We start from the raw sequence: 25,696 nt of genomic DNA, 5'->3' as shown, positions 1-25,696 counted from the left end.
CCGAGGTGTATAAAGCTAGAGGACCTCTGATTACCAGCCATCTCTACCATGGAGGTATAAAGGGTGGAGGTGGCATGCCGCACGCACCCAGTACTGTCAAGTGAAGCCAATTCTCCCCGCATCGGCCATCATTGTGTAAGGGGGGGGGGGGACTCCGAAATCGTGTCCTTAGCTGTAGGGTAGTTGAAATTATCCACAAAGCCGCACATATATCGATCAGTGGTCCTGCCCACCCTACTATATGGTAGTGAGACATGGGTCACATACAAGAGGCACCTCAAGGCACTTGAAAACTTCACCAACGTAATCTACGTTCCATTCTCTGAGTTCGCTGGGAAGACAAGAGAACAAATGCCAGTAGTCTTACCAACACAAACTGTAGGAGCATAGAGGCTACCATTATCCATGAACAACTATGTTGGACTGGCCATGATATCCGCATGGACGACAGTAGAGTGCCAAAGAACTACTTTACAGTCCCCTAACTAATAGTAAACGTAAAGCCGGCGGGAAATTGAAAAGTTATAAGGATAGTCTCAAGACAAACCTGAAAAGGTGCCAAAGCGACCCCCTCACCTGGGAGTTGATTACTCCACATCGTAACACTTGGAGGAGCACCACACGAGAAGGTGTCAATACTTTCGCGTTAGCCCAACTTCAAACCGAGGCAGACAAGCGCCAATGTCGGAAAGACGCTGCCACCGCCCCTCCAACAATAGAGGAAGCCTTCCCCTATCTGTGCAACAAATGTGGACGACGCTGCGGGTCCCATATCGGCTTCTTTAGTCACCTCAAAACTCACTAACCTAGGTGACACCCCTAATAACTCATATCATTGTACTGTATCATAGCTGGATGGTCGTCATACTAGATTCCGAGTGACAGCAAAGTAGTAGTAGTGTGAAAATATATCCGTAAAAAAGGATTGCTTTACATCTAGTACACTTACATGTAAGCATTTATTTATATGAGTACATGTTTATTACTGGGATATTCCAGTGACTATCATATACGGGACAAAGTCATTGTCATTATTTCTACAACAAGAAAGATAAATGGAAATAAAATCATATACTGTATACAGCACTTCCTAATATAAAAATAAAATATCCTATGAGTGTTTTCTACTGTATATACTTCTCAGAGCAATTACCACACACCCAAGCAACATATTTCTCCTTATTGACTTCTTCATTTATGCTTTTTACTTGTTTTTCATTTCATTATTCCTATTCCCCACCTTGTGTAAACCAGAAGAGGCCACCTTTATTCTTTTCACAAATTCACGCTCCAGAATAAGGTACAGTACTGTACATGTACCTAGTAAGTCTTAACTGAGTATTTTACAAGTGACAGACCTGTGCTAGGTTGTCTACATTTGTAAGTGTGGTATGGGTCATTGGCTAAAATTTATTGAAGATTCTACATGTTACCATGTTTTAATGGTGAAACACATTACAGATTTTTAAAACATCAGTAGAGAGAGAATAAGTAAAGTAGGTTACTAAAATTATTTGTACTTGAAGATATATATTAAAACAAAAATAATTTTTTCACCTACATAATAGTAAATATTTTCTTTTAAAATAAAAGCACTGAACCTAAAAGTTTTGATAACTTCAATACTAGCATTAGAAAATCTTTTTAATATTTGAGATAATTTGTGTGATCATGTGAATATGGATACAATACCTTACAACAATACAGCTGTAATTCAAAATCCTGTAAAACATGTATCGTACTTGAGGGGATATCTTGGCTTAATTGTGTGTGTGGAAGCCCTACCATATTAAACAGTAGTTTCCTGTGATATTTCATATTCTTGGCCACAGTAGCATTTAGTAATGTACTGTACTTTACATTTTTAAGAGATGTGATAACATACCTTTAACAATTACAAGTACTGCTATAAAGAAGGAAGGCATACTTTTGTATTTTGAAAAGACAGTAATTATATAAGTTTTGACTCTGGCTCTTAGTATCACTACAAGGTAATATTTTTCATCTCAATATACTGTATATTATTTCTTGCAAAGATGGTTAAAAACATTCAGTCTTTTCTGAAGGAATTAAAGGTTATAATTTTGATACAAGTAAACAAAATACTGTAAGATACAGTACTATACTGCAGCTCTATAATCGAAAATATGCTCAGGTGCTAAGCTTATTTCAGTTTTAAAATTGGAACTAATTAAATAAAACACAAAGTGAAAATATTTAACAAATGGCAAAGGCTACTGGTTTCTCACTTAATTAAACAAACCCACTGTACCTAACCGTTCCCCACTCATTGTAGTAATGTGGCATTGTTGTGTATGCACTGCAGCTGTAAAACCTATACTGATAAGAGGAGTGCGTGCAGCAATCTAGTGAATACAGTGCTCACCTCCTGTCCTGGGGTCATTGGTTCAAGCCTAGGGCACTCCCAGTCCACCCAGCTGTAAATGGGTACTGTAACTAACTTTAAAAGTTGGGGTGTGTACAGTACAGTACTGTACCTACTTACACTAATGGCCAGTCATGCTTATGGGACCCATTTTCACCTCTTCATTTTCATTCGCCTATAAAACCATCACTGGTTAGCCTAAATTGGTTCCCTTGTTGCCATACAGGGAGTTGCAGGGAAATAATTGTATAGCTGTACAGTTGGCATGGTTAACCTACCTCAAATATTCAGGGGTGGATCCAGGATGGTGGGGTCCCGACCCCCCTTTTCATCAGAAAATTCCAATGCTTTTTCTTTAATGCAGTACTATTGTATTCAGGCATTTTTGTACAGTGAAATGTAATTGCTATTGACCTAATAATATCTCCAAATATCAAGTGCACATGGCCTCAAAATACCCAACTGGGTGTGTTCTCTGTGCTCACCATGGTCCACCACCCACAACTTCTTGGATCCCCCTTTTTATATTCCTGGATCTGCCCCTGATAATAGTATACTCTCCCATAAGCACCTATCTGATAGTTCATTTTCAATAAAGGGTATTTGCAAAACCTGCAATTATCATCTCTTATAAAGTAACATAGCCCAAATTGACTTGACCTATATAAACCCTTGCCAATACAAAGAAAATTCTTGAGTAATGAGAAGGCTTGTCAACATCTCCAAACTCTACTAAATTATAGGAAGGCTTGTACAAATGACTATACTTAACTAACCTATATAAAGGTTTGCTAACATGCAGTAGTTAAACTCCACTTGACCTAGTACTGCATTGTCTAGGGGACCAACTGACTGCACCTCAGTGGCATGATGAAGGAGGGCCTCAGGGTGGATGGGGTCCTTGGGTCACTGAGTGAGAGTCAAAGTCAACCTCAGGTGACTATCAAGTTACAACTGACTGTTGTGGGAATGTTAAAGAACAAACTTTACATTATGATAATGCCATATTTACCAGTTATGCATTTATTAGATATCAAACTTTACTCAATAACCCACTCAATAAAATGTAGAAGACAGCCCCCCCCCCCAAAAAAAACACCAACTCGTCTAAGCCAAAATTTGCCTGCCAACCAGACTCAAAACTACCCCAATTTGGCGTAAAAAACAGCAACCTGGTAACTCTGCGGATACCGTACAAGTTTTTATATACAATATACTATACAGTTAACCTTTTGGGGTAAACACAACACAAACATCAGACTCCTGGTCAAGAAATTTTACTGGATTAAACAACTTGTCATTCCAATGAACTTACCTCAATCCATTCAGCTTGATGTTGGCCATTTATACATTTTTATTTAATTTTTTTGCTAACCAATTCTGTACATTCCTTCATTGAGATTGATTGAATTAGATATTCCTGATGAAGTGGTCGAGAGGATACAAGTGTCTTTCGCACACAGCCCCTGAAAATTGATCAGGAGAACATCAAGATAGCTACAATTTCCACCAGCAGCTCTACACAAGGTTTTAGAAAACAGACTTGGACTGTACATCTACAAGGTGCAGATTGTGCAGCACTGAACTCAAATTACAAACCTAAATGGAAATCATTTGTGGAGGACATGCTGGCCAGAGTGGACACTGACAAAGAATTCCTCAACAGTCATGTTCTCAGATGAAGCAACATTACATGTACACTCACACCAAAAAGTATCGGTGCAGGGTGAGATCGACGAGTTCCGAAACGATACGTATACACTGTGATATGTTGGGAAGGTTGGTAAGTGTATCCTCATAAACCCCGCCCCCCCCTCCACTAGGTGTTGCCATATGGCTGACAATCAGGGCTGCCAACATATGGCTAGAACATCTCGCCTCTCCCAATACCTATCATCACTGATCTCAAATTGTTCACACTACAGTATGCAACGATACTTTTTGTTGCGAGTGTACAGTATCAGGGATGGTAAACTGGCATAATATTAGAATTTAGGGTTCAGAGAGTCCCCATGAGGTACTGGAAAAGCAAAGCAACAGCCCTAAAATTATCATCGCTGAGTGGTTCAAACAATATTTCATTTGATATCAGGCCACAATGGTTGGTTTTACTAAACAAGGTTAATTCATGTCATCTACTATCATAAATGCTTTATTTCTACAGCCTGACTGAGGGAACGTTATTGTTAAAACTAAGATGCTTTCTAAGATAATTTGATACATTATTTCCTTAAAATCACACTACAGTATAATTTATATTCACTTCTCTCCCATTGGAATTATATTCTTTGAATTACCAAAAATTGGCAACAAATAAGAGTGATATCCATCTCCATAACAATTACCAGAACTCATCATATTACTGAATTTGGATCTTCTTATGTCTGTGGAAAACAAGTCTGTTACTTACATAATTATCAATGAGACATCGGTTTGGGTAATACAGTGCTGCGCTTTACAACTACCTTTACCATAACAAATACTTCATCTTTGACAATTCTAGGGCATAAATCTTAATCCCAACAACACAAATATAAGGTTCCATATCCATGTCACTTAATTTATATGATTGTAGACACTGTAGTTAACAATTTGAGAAGTTATGCAGTCTCTGAATCACAATTCCACATTTTCTTGGAAATTTTAATGGTACTGTATCTTCACTGCATGTAAATTATATATTTGCTAAAGTAAGTGAATCTAAATCTTTTGTGTCTTTACTGGATGCACAAACATTGGCAGGTATGCTACTACAGTGTATTCATACAAGCAATGCTGATGTGGACTGGTTCAACATCAAACATGGAGGTTGGCTACCATTACCATGGAAATGGTAACCGTAGATACAACTGCAACCTAACAATTTAATAATGTGTTGAATATTTAAGTTATAGCTACAATATATGAGAAAATACATGTATCAAGTACAATACAACATCTACAGAGAACATACAGAGACAAGGAAGGCAACTTCCCATTGTATTAGAATAAAATATAATGCTTTTTTAAATAATGTATTACAATAAGGTATCAAGTTCATAACTAAGATAAAACATGTAAAACTAAGTTAAAATAGATACCATCTGTACCCTGATGCTATTCCCTTGATAATACAGAAAAATATATCCTCTTTACTTGACTGAGGTAATATGAGACTGAATAATAAAAAAAAACACGAAATTCCCAAGAACTTTCGTGTAATTCACATCTTCAGGGGTGAGTACAGTCTGTACTCACCCCTGACAGTGGCTATCCTTATACTGTGCTGTTCATTATAAGTGATGAGCTGCCCATACTGAGGTCCATTTCAAAGCACTCCTAATGCCATCTTGGTAACATTCTCTAAAATTATTAATCATAGTACAGTATCAATAACCCAAACCTAGAGAGCATAAACTAGATGCCCAAATTATATTAAACTATGATATACTGTAATACTGTACAGTGAACCCTCAACTCCTCAACTTCCACAGCCTCCAAGTTCATGATTTCTATATTTCAATATTAACCAATTTAGAACAAATTTCCAATTCTGCACAACCATGAAATAGAGGAATGGCTATGATATTTAACATTACAAAATGCATATAGACACACCTAGGCCATACCAACATTAAGGAAGTATATCACATGTTCCAATGTGATGAAGAAACATCATTGACTGACTCCAAATGTGAAAAAGATCTGGGTGTGTGTGTGGTCAAAATGAGCTTAAGTTTTCAGAACATTGTGAGAAGGTGAATCAAAGAAATAAACTACTAAGTCTCGTACAAAAATCGTACTCATACCTAAATGGTCTATCGCTCATATCACTGGTCCCTAAGATATGAGAAAAAAAAAGAAAAAAAGCCAGATGATTGAAAATGTCCATTGGAGGGCCAGCAAACTGGTGCTTCCACTCCGCACCTCAGATCGTTAGAGATTAGAATGCCTTCATTTGTTTAGTTTATACTGTTCAGACATCTAACTCACCAAGAGGTTAGAATGTTGACATTTGTCTAGTTTATACTACAGAAGGGAAAGGGACAATTAAAAGAAATTTCTAATCACCACAAGGGCATTATTCAGTCACATCTCTATATTCTGTTCTGTATATATGTGGAGTTAAAGAAGCTATCAGTAGAGAAAATTGCTAGGGCTAACTTCTTTGGAATAATAGTTGTGAACTCTTAAATAACCTGCTGGGCAGGGGTTGTGAGGATTGGCGAAAATCAATATAGAATATATTAATTCATGAGGTGATATAAATAACTGTTATATTTACAATATGGAAAGTAACTTTTCTTCAAGAATCAAATATGTTTTGACACTGCCATTCTATCTTGAATTAGTGTTAATGTAATACAATTCTATATTCAGTGTCTCAGAAATGAGGGTACAGGTCGATGGTCTGATAACTCGGGAGGTGCCTGGTAAGAAAAAGTTTGAGAACCCTTGTACTAGAGAATGTTGTGACAGCACCAAGTGAGAGCTCCTTAAGTCCAGACTTGACTAAATTTGAAACATGTTCAGGTACATTTAAGAACTTGTTCTGTCCCCCCAAAAATTAACGTTAGATATGGGGTAGATGTGATTCGAAACCTTCCAAGCAATGTTACTCGACCTGTTTCTGAAGGCATGGTAGTTCTAAATCCACAACCTTTCAGCATGAATGAGTATACAGTACACGTTTTTTAATGATACATACATTAATATAACTTAATGGAATTCTTGTTATATGTGTATCTAGTATGCCGTACAAGGACGGCTCCTTCCCCCAATCCTACCACCTTCTCTAACTGCTGTTAATATGGCAAGCAGGCATACCAACTTAAGATGATGCACTGGGGATCATATCAAAGAATTTTGTATACTTTTTCAAATTGCAGGGACAGAAAATCTGACGATACTTTTTGGAAGGGTTGTATATGCTAAATACTTGCCAACTGAGAATTGATTGACTACCCAATCAGCTAGTAAGCTATCAAATGGTAATGATGATAAAGTAAAGTAAAATAGAAATCATGACAAGGATGAATTTACAAAGATTTTCTGGAAGCTTCCGAGTTGATTCAAGAAAATTCATCACCAGAGGCATAATGAATCTCCAAATGGGGGGACAAAAGCGCCAAATTGGCAGTAGTAATTCCTAATTAGAACTTTCACAAACAGGCAATTCCACTCTTGATGTAGTTTTTTGCTTTGCTACAAATATTTTACTAAACATTTTGCAATGACTTCAAAGATTTATTCCTAGAATCTTGCCTTAGGTACAATCAAAATTGAAGAGAAGTCAGAATGCTGAGCAAGGTACTGCTGGTTGACTGCACTATATGCAAGAGTGCTACAGTACTTAACCACTGTAAAATACAGTATACTACTGTATTTATTAATTTTTTACTGTAGGGGCTATTTGTTTTCTTATTCATGTAGAATAGCATCTGATATACTAAATTCAATGATCCAGAATATTTGTTTATGGAAATGCTCATTGTGCTCTTTAATCCCATGAATTCTGATTGTTCCATTAAGGGAAATATTCTGGTACAAGAAGTACCACGTAAAGGGTAAAAAATATTTAGCCCCTGAAGTAAAAAATGGGTAAAAATAGTCTACAATCAATACTCATGTTATTATTAGCACCTAAATACATTGGCAGAGAGCATTAAGATTGCCATTGTCTCTGCATTATTTCTAAGAAATAGGAGACGAGTGAGGTTTAGTCTAAAAACTTGGATTTCTGTAAAAATTTACAACCAATCAGCAAGAAAGGCTTGAGACAGTGTGTGGTGAAGGGCTGACAGTGAGAATTCAGGACCCAGAACAATGCTCACTTTTCCTATAAGTTGTCAACATAATATTTTTGATGGACTCTTTACCTACAGAGGTGAGGGTTCACTGTACAATAATAACAACTACTGTACCTACGGGAATGATAATTTTATGGGAAAATAATTTAAACTACTTGTAATAGCTAAACTTGATGAGACAGTAAATCTGTTGTCTTGGCTGAAGCTTCCTTCATTACAGAGTTTGTTGATGCACTGACAGCACCAGGCATAGTGCACATAGCAGTAAGAGGTCGGCGTTCATACTGTCTACGATGCATTTCATCAACACGAGTTAAATACCAGGTACCTGGGAAAAGCGCCTCAATGCTTCCCACTGGCATATACAGCGCTGCAGTGGAAGATGATAAGAATACAAGTTAACATGTATGTACTGTACCACAAACTACATTTATACTTTTAAACCTCAAATTTACTAATAGTTCAACATTATTGACACTTAACCAATAATTAGTCATTTAGGCTGCTATTTTATTTAAGGATGTTTTCTCTTGCATACAAGTTAATCATTAATACAGTACCTGCAAATATAGTGATAACATTTAGCATGAACTATAAAATATAGACTGTTGACCAACTGAAGCCCAACGTTTTACCAATGTGTTTCGCCTTTTTCAGATGGTTTAATTACATCAACTTTCACTTCCATTGTAATTGTTTTTCTTTTCTTAGATGCGCTACTATCACTTGCATCAGGAGTGCATTTGGGAGCCATGATGAGGACAAATAGAGTTAATCATAAAAAAAGTTTGCACTTGGTCACACACGTTAATGCAGTATGGGTAATGCATACTGACACTCCCTCAAGGCACGTGGCTGGGTGACGCATTACTCCCCATGCCTCGCCACTGCACCACGCAAACTAGTTCTCATACGTTAATACTATGAACCAGTTGTACCTATGTCGGATTCTTAAAATAAACGACCTTATGGGACCTCATTCGTGTTGGCGGGTGTTCGTAAGTCGGGGACCCCCTGTACCTGTAATACAGTCCAGAAAACTGAGGGAAAGCTGAACATTGGCTGGAAATTCAAGCAGCCCAAACTGTTATTGTTGTTGTGGAACTGCTGGCGCCTTTATGGTACCACAGATGCATCCACACGAAATGATTATTAAAATTTGCGTAAAAATTTTGATTAAAAATATTGATTATGGGGTGATTTTTTTTTTTAAATTAGATAAGGGCGGATTTTCTTTCCGTAACCTGAAATTATGTTCATAATTTCAAAATTCCGTAAGGGCAAAATACCGCAATGCGGAGGATGCCTGTATGTACTAGGATTAGGGAAGGTCACAATTCTTTACGAGAAGCGAAAAGGCAGACTAAAGTAAGAAATGTTGATACTGGTGTCTATAAAATCAGTTCTAATTAAGTTAGAAACACCATTTTATTACCCAAATGACCCTGAATATTTTTTCTACAAGTTTAAACAAATATATTAAAAAAAATCTATATGATATAGCCATGAATGGAGTTACATGTCACAACCAAATCAGTTGAATTTTCCACCACGCACTGGGGAAAATTTTCCAGGGTCTTAATGACACTTCTCGCAGTGAGCTGTATTTATTTATTCAACACCACTGTACACATACAATACTTTAAATTGTAAATAAACAAAATAATGTATACCGTACTACAGGTACTCCTCGACTTACGACCAACTTGACATATGACCACCCGGACATACGACCGCCGCAGTCGTACCAAAACATTTTCAAATTATGTACGTATTTTCCAGTAGCGAAATGTTTCCATCCCGTACGAAAGCGTGGCGTGGGCTGGGCCACCTTGTGGTGTACAGTGTCCCCGCCATAGCGCGCTTTGTTGGTGTTTGGCCGTCGTTGCTGTCGGTAGTGATCGCGCTGTGTACTGACAATATTTTAAAGATTTTCGGTTCAAAATTCCATTCAAAATGACTGGCAAGCGTAAAAGTGAGAGTTCTGGTGGTGCTCAGAAGAAACAAATGGCAGAGGCATTTGCTACTATTAATATGGGGATGCAATGTTTGACAAAATGGATCAAAATGTTGAGCGTTTTGCAAAAGTTGACAGAATTATCCAAGATGCACTTGCTTGCTACAGGGAGATTTACAATGAAAAGAAAAGGCAAATTGTGCAGTCTAAATTTGGACATATATTTTAAGAAGTCCCCCACTGCTGTCTCCTCACGCCCCACCAGTGCTGCCTCTTCACTCCCTAAAGATGATCCAATACCTTTAACAAGCAAGTATGTTGGCCTGTCTGAAGAAAGTGACATTCATGACCCACCCAGCCCTGTCTCCTCCTCTGCTTCATCCAATTAATGTAGTCTCCATGTTTAATTAAAAAATTATTGGGGCCCCGTGTGCATTCAGCTGACTACATTAAAGGTAAATGCACAGTAACACTTTATTCATTTTTCATTATTGATTTCTTTTACTGTACAGTGATCCCTCGGTTAACGAGCGCCTCGGTTAACGAGCGCCTCGGTTAACGAGCGCCTTGGTTAACGATTTACCTTCCATAAGATTCTTAACTTCGGTTAACGAGAAATCCCTCGATTAACGAGTTTTTTACGAGCCGACTTGAACATGTTTTTGCTTGCATTTGGCGGTCCACCAGCTGTAGTATTAGTCCGCCAATACAGTAATCGGTTTTAGGGCTTAAATTCCTTACTATTTTAGTAAATATCAAGAAATTTATACTATTCAATAATTTTAAAAGTTTTAATATTAACTTTTTTAGTCATTTTAACAATTATTGAACATAATTGAAGGTAAAGAAACTAGTTTCTGGCGTGCCATCCAGCCTGTTAACACACCAGACAGGCGTTAGTCTCTCTCTGTTTTCAGTGGAGGTAACATCTTGCTTGAGACTCTCATCAACTAAACGCTTTTTTTCTGTGTTTCCAAGCAAATTATTGGTCATTTTGAAATTTATTTTACACATTGACAATATATAATGCAGTGCAGTGTTGATTTAAAGAAAATAATCTTGAATTACACCAAGAGAACTAAAATTTTATGGGTGAAATGGTGCCATGGGGTGACTTCTCTTTCACCCCAATGCCTTCTCTTCTCCCTTCTCGTCCACCCCCATTCTAATTCCCATCATCATCATCATCATCATCATCATCCAGGAGCCTTCTACATACACACCTCAAAGTAAGTGTACTTTTCTACCTTTTTTGTTGTATTTAGGCAATTTTCGGTGAGCTGGAACCAATTACCCAAAAACCCATTGAAACAATGGTTTCGGTTAACGAGTTTTTCGGTTAACGAGCAACCTGATGGAACGGATTGTGCTGGTTAACCGAGGGACCACTGTACTGTATTTCATTTTAGATTTTCTATGTATTATTTTTTGCATTTTCGACTTACGGCCAATTCGACTTACAACCTGGATTTGGGTCCCTAACCCTGTCGTAAGTCGGGGACTGACTGTACTACTGTACTGTATATACTGTACTCGCCAGCAGATGCTGTCATCTTGAGCCTACAGTAGGTATACTGTCCACTCTGCTGAATGTAAAATGTAAATGTAATCACTTTTTACTTCTTAACACTTGTGATGGAGGTGGGGTAGGGGATTAGCGGGACTCACGTTACTGACCTGACCTGATGCACTGTCAGGTCGCCCATTGTCGGAGTGGAGGATTAGTGGGTCTCATGACCTGAAGAATGATGTCTTGAATAAAGATAAAAGCTAAGGTACTTCATTGTTTCCCCTTTCTTGTACTTATGGCACTTTCACACTTACTGAATGTACAGTACAGTACATGTAACTGTAATCATTTCTACATCCTAACACTCATGGGTTTGGGTAGGCACTCTCCCAAGAAACACTTGGGGTCTGGACTGTTACTCATCTCACTGCACCACGCGAGAGATAATTGTACGTAATGAGTCATAGCTAGCTTGCTACTTGAGATAAAAAGGTAAATAAATTATCTACAAATAATTTTATATGAGTAATCCTGATAAAATAAGTATTTCTATAGGTAAGCACGAATACAACACAAAACTTTTGTTTACGCTTAATGAAAATATTTACACATCACTTTATACCTTCGTTAAGTAAAGTGGTTGCTTAAGAACCTTATTCCATTATAAAGTGCACATATTTATGAAAAAATAGTTATAAAAGAAAATTTATGAAAAATTAGATATTTCGTTAGGAAATAGTGATGTAAATTTTGCGTTCTGATAAGTGTGCCCAGGTCAAGTACAGATTATTAATGTTTTCCCTTTGTGTGCAAATGATAATTGTACATACAGTCTTGAGTCATAGCACTAGGATTGCTTGTTGAAGGACCAAACATACTACCACTTATGCTAGAAGGGCCAGACAAACTACCACTTATGCTAGAAGGGCCAGACAAACTACCACTTATGCTAGAAGGGCCAGACAAACTACCACTTATGCTAGAAGGGCCAGACAAACTACCACTTATGCTAGAAGGGCCAGACAAACTACCACTTACGCTAGAAGGGCCAGACAAACTACCACGTATGCTAGAAGTGTCATGGTCACGTTGACTGCTGATCTATTTAACTAATGATTCTTATTAAACTCCACGCCCGCAAAACATGAGTGAGTCCGCGACCTCTGGAAGGAGCGTGTTTACCCCGCGATCTCTCCCAGTAAGCCCCGCCTTTGTGAAGACAGTTATCAATACGTTGTTTATTCCACTTTATCCTGGGAAGCTCAATCTTGAATTAGTCTGTGTAAATCAACCCAAGTAATTCGCCAGACCTTTGTCAACTGAGGGTCATCTTTGAATGAGTAACAGTTAGTTTGTGATTATTGTCATTGCGTGAGTAGCGATCACTGGCAACTCAGGGGTATATAAACTCAAGATGGCCAGGGAGAGCGTCCCCTGATGCTGCCCCGTTTGTCTCCAGGTATGTTCCGTGTTCCCTAGCCATTCAGTTAATTCAGTCAATTGTAGTGAATATCAGTGTTCACCAGTGTTCATGATTTAACAGTTGAATTGTCATTCACCCAGTGTGGAAGTAATATAACGTAAATACGTCTGTCGTCTAGACAAGAGAGTTTGTTGGTGCTGTCATGTTTCTCAGTCCCCTGACGCTGCCCCGTTTGTCTCCAGATCCCATTGTGATTCTTGAATCGCTCTACCATCCAACAACGGCCTCGGATGTATTAGATGTCCAGCCGGGATCATATATGAGAAGATGGCACCGATGCGGCCTGATTAATGTGCCCCACGGCTTCGTTGGGCCAGACCCCAGACCCGCCATGTGTCTGGCTACCCCACAATAACAACAGCCCCAGTGCTCTACCCTGGGTTACTCCTTGGAAGTGAATGTCCAGAGAGTGGTGTAACATGTATGTGAGGGATAATTAGTTGGAAATAATTATCCCATGTTGGGTAGTGGACCCCTGCATATACTAGGGTCATTGTTTACGTATATGTTGAATAATCTACAAGAGTGCCATGTAATGTACCACCAGTAATGGTGTGAGTAAGAGTAAAGAAGAAGGAACTGAGTTTGCACTAAGCCCAGGAGGTGAACCGGGTAATTATATGATTAATACAATATCTTTCCCCCATTGATTGCATATTAATAAACTTGTTTTTAGAGTACTGTAGGTGTATTCATTTCTCCCACAGTATTTTACCTTTATTTCCATCCAAGTGACCTGATACCAAAATTACCATACTCACGTGCCTAGACCCTCAACCATGCTACCAAAAGAATGCCCAGGCTACCAAAAGAATGTCCATGCTACCAAAGAATAGGTGACGGAACTGAGTAAGAGTAAGAACTAGGCCCAAATTACCAAAGAGATCTTCCCACCCACATACCTAGCAAGTGAGGACATGGCTGAGCATGCTATAATCTTTTGTAACTCCTGGAACATTCGTCCTCAGGTCTGTAGCAGAAAAGTCATGAGAAATTTTCTCATAATTTTACTGGATATCGTGCATTATTTCATCCTTGGAATTTGTTCCCAGGCTCAGAAAAAGAAAGGTTTGGAGAGATTTTTCAAAATTTTCTAAAAAAAAATTCCAGAAATGCGGCCGATTTTCAACCTCGGTAAAGTCTTTCGCAGACCTAAAAATGAAAACAAAAATTCCAGGCTGATTTTAATTCCAGCTATTGAAGAGTTCTGGGAACTGGGGAGATTACTGAACCATATTAATTATGAATAATAAACTTATATCTATTCCATAGAAGACTTAAGGTTAATACACAATGCACAACAGTAACAAATAAAAGTGTAAACACCTCACCTTTGTGATGAGTATCCTGCCGTAACTTCATCATCTCGGCAAATACTGTGGGAGGAACCTTAGTCCGTGCATCAAGCCTGATGCTCAGATCTGATAGAGAAGCAACGAGCTGGGAAAGTGAAGAGTCAGGTCCTGTGTCTTCCGATATACGCAGTGAAAACATTGTAGCAGCCAACCCAGAGCCATATGAAAACATGGCTACTCGTTTGCCTGCCAGATTCTCAGCTGAGTTACTGTGAGAAAGAAATCAAGTGTTAATGCCATTATATGTACTGTACTGTATAATCATAGTGTTTCCTCACTAAATAATACATACTCATTTCCAACAAGTATACTGTAAACCCTCCTTAATTCAGAATAATAGGAGCTCTACCCCACCACAATTGTACAGTGTTAGTACACTTCTCACATCTGACATGGGCCAAAGATTGAACCCAAGACACAGTGGTGAGAGAAACATTGGTTACAGCAGCTGTACTTTACATGTTTAACACTCCAGTTACAAGGAGTGTATAAATTCATTTTCAAATATCTAAAAATCTAGTTGGTTTCATTTGAATAAAAATGAATTATTACAATAAATACTTTTGTTTAAAACGAATTGTGCAGGAGCAAATGAGATGAGAAAACAGTACAAATGTACAGTCCCCCCAAAAAGTATCGTTAGCCATGGGTCTATGTTTGTCTTTGGTACCCCCAAAATGTTCTACACTACTGAGGGTATACACAAACACTTGTTATCTTGAAAATAGGTTCTTATTCTCGTACGGGAGATGAATACAGATGGACAAAGAAGCTCGCTTCCACACCATAAGGACTGGTGATCTTCACTCTCTGTATTACTCCGCACTGGCATGTACAGATGCCAGCATTCACAAGCTAAATACATAAAATGTAAATATGGTAATTCACATACATAACATGGTGCATAATAAATGGAAATATTACATAGGATTAATACATGTTCTGTAATACTTTACTATACATAATTAATAGAGTAATATAAGAATACACAGCTTAAGGTACTACTTCGTGTCCATATTATACAATGGGGTCAATGTGATTTGAGGCTTTCCAAACAATGTCACTGTCCTCTTCCAAATTCACACCTTATGGTCACACATGTTAACTGTGAATTTATTTAGGGTTAATAACAAATTACTTTCACTCATTACCAAAAAGATTTTTTATTATAAAATTGCTGCCTTCAGTACCAACTAGAAACGTTCACCAGCATCCACCCTTATGTGACGCTATGTTGAGACAGCTGCACAACCACATATTTCAACTTGTGTGATAAAGTTACCTGTACATGGGGCCCCCCCCCAAGTTTGCAGATTTTTATTTTGAGGTCTTCTATTATTCGTGGATGACACCCTGGATGTACCCAAGATTGTCTGTGGGCAGTTTTAAAGTTGCCGGCATTTTTGCGGCTGGGACAGGGAGCCATTCGTTCTAGACAGTAATTCCCTCAAGTCCGTTCTTTATTACTCTATTAAGAGAGCAGGGACTTGAGAGTAGACTGTCACATTTTTAATAAATTTGTTTGATTATTTGTGAGAGTATTTCCCATTATTATTTATGTTTAAGTGTTTTGTGTGTGTCCACACACACAGATATACAGTCTCTCCTCGACTTACGACGGGGTTCCGTCCCGACGACCAGGTCGTGAGTTGAATTGGTCATGTCAAAAAGGTGAAAATAATACATAAAATTTTTTAAATGGGTGTCTCTTTTTCTTCTCAACACCACGAGACCTCTCACTTTTATGCTTGCCAGCCATTTTAAAGGGAATTACAAACGAAAAATTTGTCAGTACACAGCGAGATCACTAATGTTGGGACTTGAAAATACATAATGTGTAAAATATTTTATACGACCATGGCAGTCGTATGTCCGGGTTGTCGTAAGTCGAATATGTTGTAAGTCGAGGAGAGACTGTATACATCCTTGACCACTGAAGGGTCTAGACATACAGTAGAACGTTGATATAACACGAGATACATTCCAAGAGAGGTCGCTTTAAACCGAATTCGCACTAAATCGAAGTGTTGTTTCAATGGAATAATTTAGTTTGGTACTTGAGAGAAACAAAATACTAAAAAGACTGAGAGTCTACCCAAATGAACCTCAGCCCATCTCCTATAATAAACAAAACATTGTTTTTCGTAGTATTATGTTAAAACAAACACTCATAAATCAACACAGCTAAAATTATGGAAGTGAAATGGTCTGTTTACTAGCGATCAGCTGATGTGAAGATTGGGGGGGGGTAAGGTGATATGTTAGACAGTTGATGCCAAGGTCTAGTGCTTATTTATTTATCTGTCCTTCAGAGTGTCTTTAAGTTATTCTCTTATAAAATGCACTGAACTGACATGTTTTAATTAATTTGATTACAAAGGGCTAAAATTTATCTCTTGTGCAAAATATATGACGTTTATATTCAAATTATTCGCTGTCTTGCAAGGATTCTAGCAATGCAAATTATATTATGCTAACTTTAGTCTGTGATATTATGTAAGAAAAAAACTAAGCGTATAACCACCCAACACTGGCTGGGAAGATGTAGGGGGGAGAGGTGACAGTGACATGTTTGACAGTTGGTGCCGAAGGTCTAGTGAAGTATTTATTTGTTTATTTATGTCCTTTAGATGGAATTTTTGTTTTTTGTTTATAAAATATCACAGAAGTGAACGGGGAGAATATAATTTACATTGCTGGAATTCTTATAACATAGTGATTAGTTTGAATATAATCATGCCACAGTTTGCACTGAACAAAAATTTTATTAATCATTTAGTGCATTATTTTGAGTACATGTACAGTACAGCTTTGCCCTTAGGACAGTGTAGCGTGCCCAGAGAAACATTAGGCGCGAATTTTAAAATATGACGCGCCAGATTGACTCGCGCAAAATAGGAATGATTCGCTTTAAATTAAAACATTGTCCTTAATTGTGGGTGTCGCTTTAAATCACATATTTAGATACAAAAAACAAAAACAGAACTGAAATTTCAGATTCTCACCATGAAATATAAGACGCTAGCCCTCCATACACAGAGGGTGTGTACATATTGCCAACCTGTGTAGCAATAACTAATGATGGCTTTGTCTTGGCTTGAAAGATTCCTTCGCTGTAATTCATAAAGGTCTTCTCAACATCCCGGTCAAAGTAAGTGTCTTCAAGCTTCTTTTCCCTAAAAAATATTGAAAACAATTGTTAATCAGAAAATATAACAAGACACCTACTAAAAATAAAATATGTTACTACAAATATACAGGTTGAAGCTACCATATCCGGTAACCATGTGACCAGCTCTGAGCCGAATATAGGATTGATTGATTCATTCATTCATTGTAGTAATTACATCCTTGGCGATGCAACAGCTTACCCAGTAGGTCGTATGTCACCGAATTAAAATTGAGGCTTAAAGCCGAATATAGGAAATTACCATTAATTAAGGCGTATTTTGTATGGACATGTAACAGGTTATCGTTACCTTGTATAGTATACCTGTACCTGTATATAAACACACCTCGGATCAAAAGACTTATGCAACAGAGAGACAGAGCCTTTTATCTCAATGACCACAACCGCTACAGGTCCCCTCGCAACCGAGATCATCCGCAAAATATGCACTGCAAAGAAGTCTCACTACCCAACCAAATTGCAACACCTGAAGCAGACCAACATCAGTCAGTGGTTTGGTAAGCTTAAAGAACTCTGTGGACTAAACAATAAGACACACCCCCTCCCCTTCCTTAGCCATCTCACTAATGTTGATGCAGCAGAGCAATCAAATAACCATTTCGCTACTATATGCCAGGCGCTCCCCCAGCTTAACACAACCAATCTCCCTGCTTACCTACCAGCCCCCTTTCCCACTGACTTAGTAGAAGAATTTGAAGTAGCAAAACGTCTGGAAAAAATTAAGTTAAAACGCTCCACCACCCCTATTGACTTACCAACGAAACTCTTCAAGGAGTTCTCCCCGGAGCTTGCTAAACCCCTCTGCTCCATCATCAATGCTTCCCTCAGTCAAGCCAGATGCCCAGCTGACTGGAAGACTTCATATGTGCCACCAGTGCCCAAGTCAACCAGCCCACAATCCATAAATCAGCTACGACCCATTGCAATCACCCAATACCCAGCTTAATCTGTGAAAGTTTTGTGTTCAACTGGGCATATGCTGATATTGCAGGAGCCGTAGATCCTCAGCAATTTGGTAATATGAAAACTTCCTCCACCACCAACTGTCTTGTCAGCTTTCTCGACTACATATACCGCCATCTGGAGAAACGAAAAACGTCTGTAACTGTCGCCTTCATTGGCTTCACCAAGGCATTCGACCTAGTCAACCACAATTTAATCATTAACAAAGCTATCGACCTTGGGTTTCGAAGACGTTTTATACCATGGCTTACAGACTTCCTCAGTAACCGACGCCAAGCTGTACGCTTCCGAGGGGCTGTCTCCACCTTTCAGTCCGCCAAGGCACGAAGATGGGACCACTATGCTTCCTTATGGTTATCAATGATGCCCAAAGAGAAACCCCCGCTCGCTGGAAATATGTCGACGACTCCACCATCGGGATCAGCGTCAACAATTCTGCTCCCGACTATACCGCCCTTCAGGATTTATTCAAGTCTCCAAAACTGGGTCACCAACCACCACGTCACCATCAACCATACCAAGACCATGGTTATGCACATCAACCTCTCCTCCGACGTTGTCCCACCCCCTTCCATTATTTTAGGCCCAAACACACTCCAGGTTGTAGATTCCACTAAGCTCCTCGGCATCACCATAGACAACAAACTAAATTGGAAACCATACATCAGTGAAGTTGTCAAATCCTCCAATTTCCGTCTCCACCTCCTCCGCCGACTCAAGTCCTTCGGAGTTCCTGCACCCTAGCTCCTCAGTGTTTACTCAACATTCATACTTCTCAAGCTCACCTACGCCTCCCCTACCTGGTCTTCCTCCCCCTAAATGCCACACAATGTAAACACCTAGAAAAAGTGCAAAAGAGGGCATGCAAGATTATTCTCTCCCCTTCCTACTCCACATATCAAGAAGAGCTCAACACACTGACCCTCTCGGCTCTCACTGACCATCACCACGATCTCATCTGCAAATTTGGTGAGAAGCTTCTGCACCATCCTTGACACCGGCTCCTACTACCACCGGAGATCCCTCTCCCAAGAATTGCTGTTCGACACCACAACGGCATCCAGCCCATACGAGCACGAACTGATCACTATAAGAACAGCCCAGTCCCAACCATTATAAAAATTATCAATAACTTGTAATCAACCAGTGTATTCACTCCCAGTCAATCTTACTTTATGCACTGTCACTATGTTGAAATAACCCGTAGTTTGAGCTTCTCCCCACCTAGTTATTATATATCATATTTGTATCACTGATGATATTTGTATGTTATTTGTAAATCAAGAGACCCATTCCCCAATTATGTAACTTTATATTTTCAGCCTTCCGGCTGCCATGCTCTTTCAATAAACAGTTAATTATTATTATTATTATTATTATTATTATTATTATTATTATTATTATTATTAATATTAATATTACATTTGGGAGCCATGGTGCAGTTTAATAAGGGTAGAATAAAAGTGTAGGACTTAAATAAGCACATCACCACCCTCAGCTGTGAATTCAAACAAACGTATTGAATGGCTGGAGCGATTAGAGCACCAACAAGACTTTAGCAGCCAACCGACATACTGTAACTACAAGATGCAGCTGCTTGATGTGAGGTTTGCTTGGTAGTACAGCTGGATAGTACTGTAGGTAAAGGAATTTCTGAATATAATGCAATTTTTTTTAAGAGTTGCCATATGTTAGAATTCTGGATATGGGAGCTTCAACCTGTAATATTATTACTACATACACCATTTCCATATTATCTAAATACACTTAGTTATTGCTGTAAACACAATCAGTCCAATGTTCATTTCCATAGTGTTTGTGAACACTTAGTTCATTTCTCTATAGAGAAATACGGGACTATTTCGCCTGGCGCATGAATATTGTTGTACCGCGACCCACAACAAGAGCGTCAGGCGCCATCTTTGTCTCATTGTGTAGCCAGTGCACCACTGTTATTGTTGAAATTTCGTCTTTTGATGTGGAAATTCGCGTTATTTGTATAACTATTTTGTTATACAAGTATACAATTGTAACAATGAGTCGTCCAAAGCGAGTGAGAAAGCTAATAACCCTTGAAACTTAGAAAGAAATTGTAAAGAAACGTGAGAATGGAAGAAGCATTGCGAAACTTAGTGATGAATATGGGATGGCTAAATCGACTATATGTACGATTTTGAAGAATAAAGAGGAGTTAAAAACTGTGCAAGTGGCTAAGGGAATCTTTAGACTTAGCAAAGCAAAGTGTAATGTGATTGAAGAGATGGAAAATTTACTCTTAGTGTGGATAAAGGAGAAAGAAATGGCAGGTGGTAACATTAGTGAAGCTATAATTTGTGAGAAGGCTAAACAATTGTTTGAGGACCTTAAAGCCAAGACTCCCAGTGGAAGTGATAGTGATGTGCCAGTGTTTAGGGGTACCTGCATGCTGAATAACACTAAGGTAAGATAAAGTACCGTATTTTTTACATTTTCCACAGAATTTTTTCAGTGTTAAGTGGTTGTATTTGGGGGCCTGGAACGGATTAATCCTATAACGAACAAATGCTATAACGAACGAGGTTCTGGAACCAATTACGTTCGTTATAGCATACCCCACTGTATATATATATTTTTTTTTTTTTTTATGTACTACACCACCAAGATGCTGGAAAACTCGCTTTTTGAAGTGAGACATAGTATGAGTATCAAAACACAGAAAGCAGAGCATTCCACAGTTTGGCTGTGTGAGGAAAGAAGGAGGTACTACAGTGGGGTATGCTATAACGAATGGATTCTACTACGAATATTCCTATAACGAACGGTTTTACCTGTAAAACTGAGAATGCTATTACGAACGAAACTCCTACAACGAATTTTTCTTTTTCTTTTTTTTTTACTAATTTATTGTTTTTTTTATCACAAGTATTACTGATATTCTTTATTTCTGGGGTTTAGATGCATATTTATGCACTTTTACAATTTTTACAATTTATATTATATTTTTCAGTGTTAAGTGGCTGTATTTCGGGGCCTGGAACGGATTAATCCTATAACGAACAAGGTTCTAGAACCAATTAGATTCGTTATAGCATACCCCACTGTATAGCGGGTTATTCTAGCGTGACCAACAGCCACAGAGAAATGGTGGGCACTACAGGCAAGACGAGTGTTATGAGCCCACGGCCTTGCCGGCGGTACACAGAATGCCAGATCCACCAAACATTGCCTGTTAAAGTACCTGTAAATGAGAGAGTGAAGCAACATTGCAGCGAATAGAAAGGGAAGAGAAATTATCAACTAAAAGAGGAGAGTTAATAAGATGAGATGCCTTTGATTCCACCCTATCTAACAGTTGGACAGAAAAACAGCCACCCCAGATATGAGAGCAGTACTCCAAGTTAGGATGGATGAATCACTTATAAGCTTGAAACAACTGCTCAAAATAATAAGTTTAGCAAATAAAAACAATCACAATTTATAGTTTTGGAGATAATTCAAGTTATCCCCAAGAGATTTTTCCTGCGAATTGATGGCAGGGATATGCGAGAGGATAGCACCTCCTCAGGACGCCAAAACAGATAAGCACCAACGCTTATAAGAGCTACCGTACATCAACCCTTGCTTGAGCCAGATGAACCTCTGAGGAGAACAAGGGCCTGCTAACTACTAGATGTTCCTGTAACTTCTACCAACTAAAGTCTAAACAATACATGTACATCAATTCAGATTACAGTATTTTAATTGTACATCTCAAGACTTGAAAGTCATCATGACATAACTCATTCCAAGTAGCACTTGTGGTCCAAATGATATTTTGTCTCTACCATCTATAAAGTAAGGAATATTCAGTTGGAATAATGTTTTGGCCAACACATCTCATGATAGTGTAAGTTGACTCAGGTTATAACATATATATTGAGGTATGTGGAATGAAGTAATGTACAGTGCCAGAGAAATTTTAATCCCAGACTTGGAAAGACAATTAATATTTGTCAATAAACCTTATGAAATGACAAACTTAAAGCCTAAAACAATATTATTTCACCAATTTTACAAACAATTGTTGTAGTTCCTAATAAAAAAAATCCCTTATTTGGCACAACTAGAAGTAAAAAAGCAAGACTGTAAGAGAGCCAGTCCCTAGATATGCACTCGATATTTATTTGGCTTGAATATGAATCAATATGATGGAATTACTCCTGAACAAGATGGCTACTCTCTAGAGAACAAATATTGCACCTGATCTACTACATTTTTACTAATAAGTGTGATGGGGTGGTGAGAATGATTGGTGTACCTATTTTGATTCAATCCTTAGCTAAATATTTGTGGGTTGTCTAAAGATAATAATATCCCAAACTGGCAGTCTGTATTACATGAAATTGCCTAGCAAAGTATATAATCCAGAAATATTTACACAATATATTTCTAATTTTTTAAATGAACTTGCAAAGGCACATATGAACTAATTTAATCAAACCATAAAAAAAGAAACTATTTTAATCCTTGTCAAATAAACCATTACTACCTTACCGATATGCCTCAAGTCCAGGGTATTTTGAAGATATCTGTTCAGCTGGGGTGTTAAGGAAATCGTTGAAAGCTAATCGAGCAAGAGACTTCCGCACCAATTTACAGAACGGAGAATGGAAGATAACAGCCTGAAGCTGGTCCAGACACATAGGTGGTATCGAGGCTGTGGACAAATGAACATAATTAGTACTGTATTAACAGTAGATGAGAAGGGAGCCCTTCCCTAAATAAAGCCAAATTTCAATGTTTTCCCAAAGCTATTTCGTGCTAAATGCAGAGCGGCCAAAATCAGGAGCAAATACACACACATACATAATCTCCTTTAATTAATCAATTATTAATTCTTGCTACTGTAAGATACATCCATGTGATATTACCCATCTCTGTACACAACCCAATGTCACCCATCAGCACCATATCCTTCCCAAAAATTACTTGATACAGGTATTAGGCTCTGCTCATTCATGCACTCTGCTGCTCCATAGAAGTCCATCTTACAAATTTCTATTGTGTTACTCACACTATCCTTCCTATCTCCTTGGATTTTGCTTCTCCCTACCATCCACTTATAAATTATTATTTTCTTTTATCAATTACAGTGGGGTATGCTATAACGAACGGATTCCACTGCGAATATTCCTATAACGAACGGTTTTACCTATAAAATTGAATATGCTATAACGAACGCAACTCCTACAACGAACGCGGATGAATACGGGACTATTTCGTCTGGTGCATGAATATTGTTGTACCGCGGCTCACAACAAGAGCGTCAGGTGCCATATTGGTTCATTGTGTAGTCAGTGCACCATTGAACTTGTTGAAATTTTGTCTTTTGATGTGGAAATTCGTGTTATTTTTATAACTATTTTGTTATACAAGTGTACAATTGTAACAATGAATCGTCAAAAGCGAGTGAGAAAGCTAATAACCCTTGAAACTAAGAAAGAAATTATAAATAAACAGACAAAGTGCCTGTAAGACTCACCAAAGAGGGCTAGGAAGGATGACTCCTCCCCTTCCACCTCTTCTCCATAATTCTCTCCTCCCCCCTCATCCTCTGCCTCCTGTCCTGCATGCTAAGAACACTAAGGTAAGATAAAGTACCGTATTTTTTACAATTTCCACAGAAATTTTTCAGTGTTAAGTGGTTGTATTTGGGGGCCTGGAACGGATTAATCCTATAACGAACGAATGCTATAACAAACGAGGTTCTAGAACCAATTAGATACGTTATAGCATACCCCACTGTAACTGAGAGAAAATCATTAAAAAGGAGGCACACATTAATATATCTTGGCAAAACTTCATGGAAATCCTTGAGATAACAGTAGAGGAATGTATACCCCAAGAAAACACGGAGAAGAGGGAATAAGACCAGGTGCATGAATCACAAAATTAAGGAACTCTGCAAGAAAAAAATACAAGACGTGGAAGAAATTCCGGAATACAGGGCATCATGCGGAATATGTTACATAATTATAAAAAATCCTAAAAGTAGCCAATCAGAAAATTAAATCATCCAAACAGCATTTCAAGATGAAATTGGCCCAAAACATTACGAAAACTCGCACGTCTGTTATACGCATGCCAGGAATAAAATGAAAACCAAGGATACTGTCGGTCCTCCAAATCAGGCATGGGCAACCTTTCCTCGGTCATGGACCGTATTATGATTTAGGTATTTTTCTGTGGCCCAACCCACTAAAATTTATATATTGCCTAACCAAAAAGTAATTTTAATATTGTATTAGCACGGACAGTGAAACAGGTTTTGTTTTTTGTTTTGATTTTCTTTTTTTATGGGGAATGGCCCACCCGGACACTCCACAGTTTGGCTGTGTGAGGAAAGAAGGATAAACTAAAATGGGTTATTCTAGTGAGACCGCCATCCACAGAGAAAGGTGGGCACTGCGGGCAAGACAAGTGTTACGAGCCCACGGCCTTGCCGGCGGTACACAGGATGCCAAATCCACAGAACATTGCCCATTAAAGTACCTGTAAAAGAGAGAGTGAAGCAACATTATGGAAAAGAGAAAGGAAAGAAAGATTATCAACTAAAGGAGGAGAGTTAATAAGATGAAATGCCTTTGATTCCACCCTATCTAACAGTTGGACTGAAGAAGAGCCACCCCAGATATGAGAGTAGTACTCCAAGTTAGAACAAAGAAATCCCTTATATACTTGAAGCAACTGCTCAGGAGTGAAGTAGCTACGGCATCTGTACAGCATTCCCAGCTTTCTGGAGGCAGCTTTAGCAATGGTTCCATGACATGTTAGAGGAAATGGTGAGGCCTAGCAAATCTATTTTAAACTTTGGCAGAATGATTGCATCCTGAAATGTGACTGGTGGGAGATCATCTAATTTGGGAAGTGTAAATGGTAAATACTAAGTTTTATTACTACAGTATTGAATTTAACCAAGTTTCTACCTCCCCATTCGGAGATGCTGCACAGATTTGCATTAATAGATATAATGATATTGGTTCTAGAAACTGATCTAGTATGAGAATTAGGGGGAAGGGGAAAATGTGAAGAAGAGTGAAGAGTA

At 38.3% G+C, this 25,696-nt stretch overlaps 1 protein-coding gene across 4 annotated transcripts in view; it reads right to left on the bottom strand.

Moving 5' to 3' along the window:
* Positions 1–919: 919 nt before the first annotated feature.
* LOC121858226 (hydroxymethylglutaryl-CoA synthase 1-like) overlaps positions 920–25,696 on the bottom strand; it is a 55,659-nt gene continuing 30,882 nt past the window's right edge. For 3 of the 4 annotated variants that reach the window (XM_042354513.1, XM_042354511.1, XM_042354512.1), the window contains exons 7-10: positions 23,146–23,308; positions 17,486–17,656; positions 14,457–14,689; positions 4,526–8,545 (exon numbers count right to left, since the gene is read on the bottom strand). In XM_042354513.1, coding sequence (XP_042210447.1) covers positions 8,340–8,545; positions 14,457–14,689; positions 17,486–17,656; positions 23,146–23,308 — 773 coding nt within the window. In that variant the 3' untranslated portion in view covers positions 4,526–8,339. Of the gene's footprint in view, positions 3,853–4,525; positions 8,546–14,456; positions 14,690–17,485; positions 17,657–23,145; positions 23,309–25,696 lie in introns of those variants that run through there. The other variant, XM_042354514.1, reaches the window with a different exon arrangement.

This window comes from Homarus americanus, unplaced genomic scaffold (assembly GCF_018991925.1).
Source record: "Homarus americanus isolate GMGI-L3 unplaced genomic scaffold, GMGI_Hamer_2.0 scaffold57980, whole genome shotgun sequence".
Lineage (NCBI taxonomy): Eukaryota > Metazoa > Arthropoda > Malacostraca > Decapoda > Nephropidae > Homarus > Homarus americanus.
The sequence above is the reverse complement of the archived record's forward strand: the minus strand, read 5'-3'. Positions and strand labels throughout refer to the sequence as shown.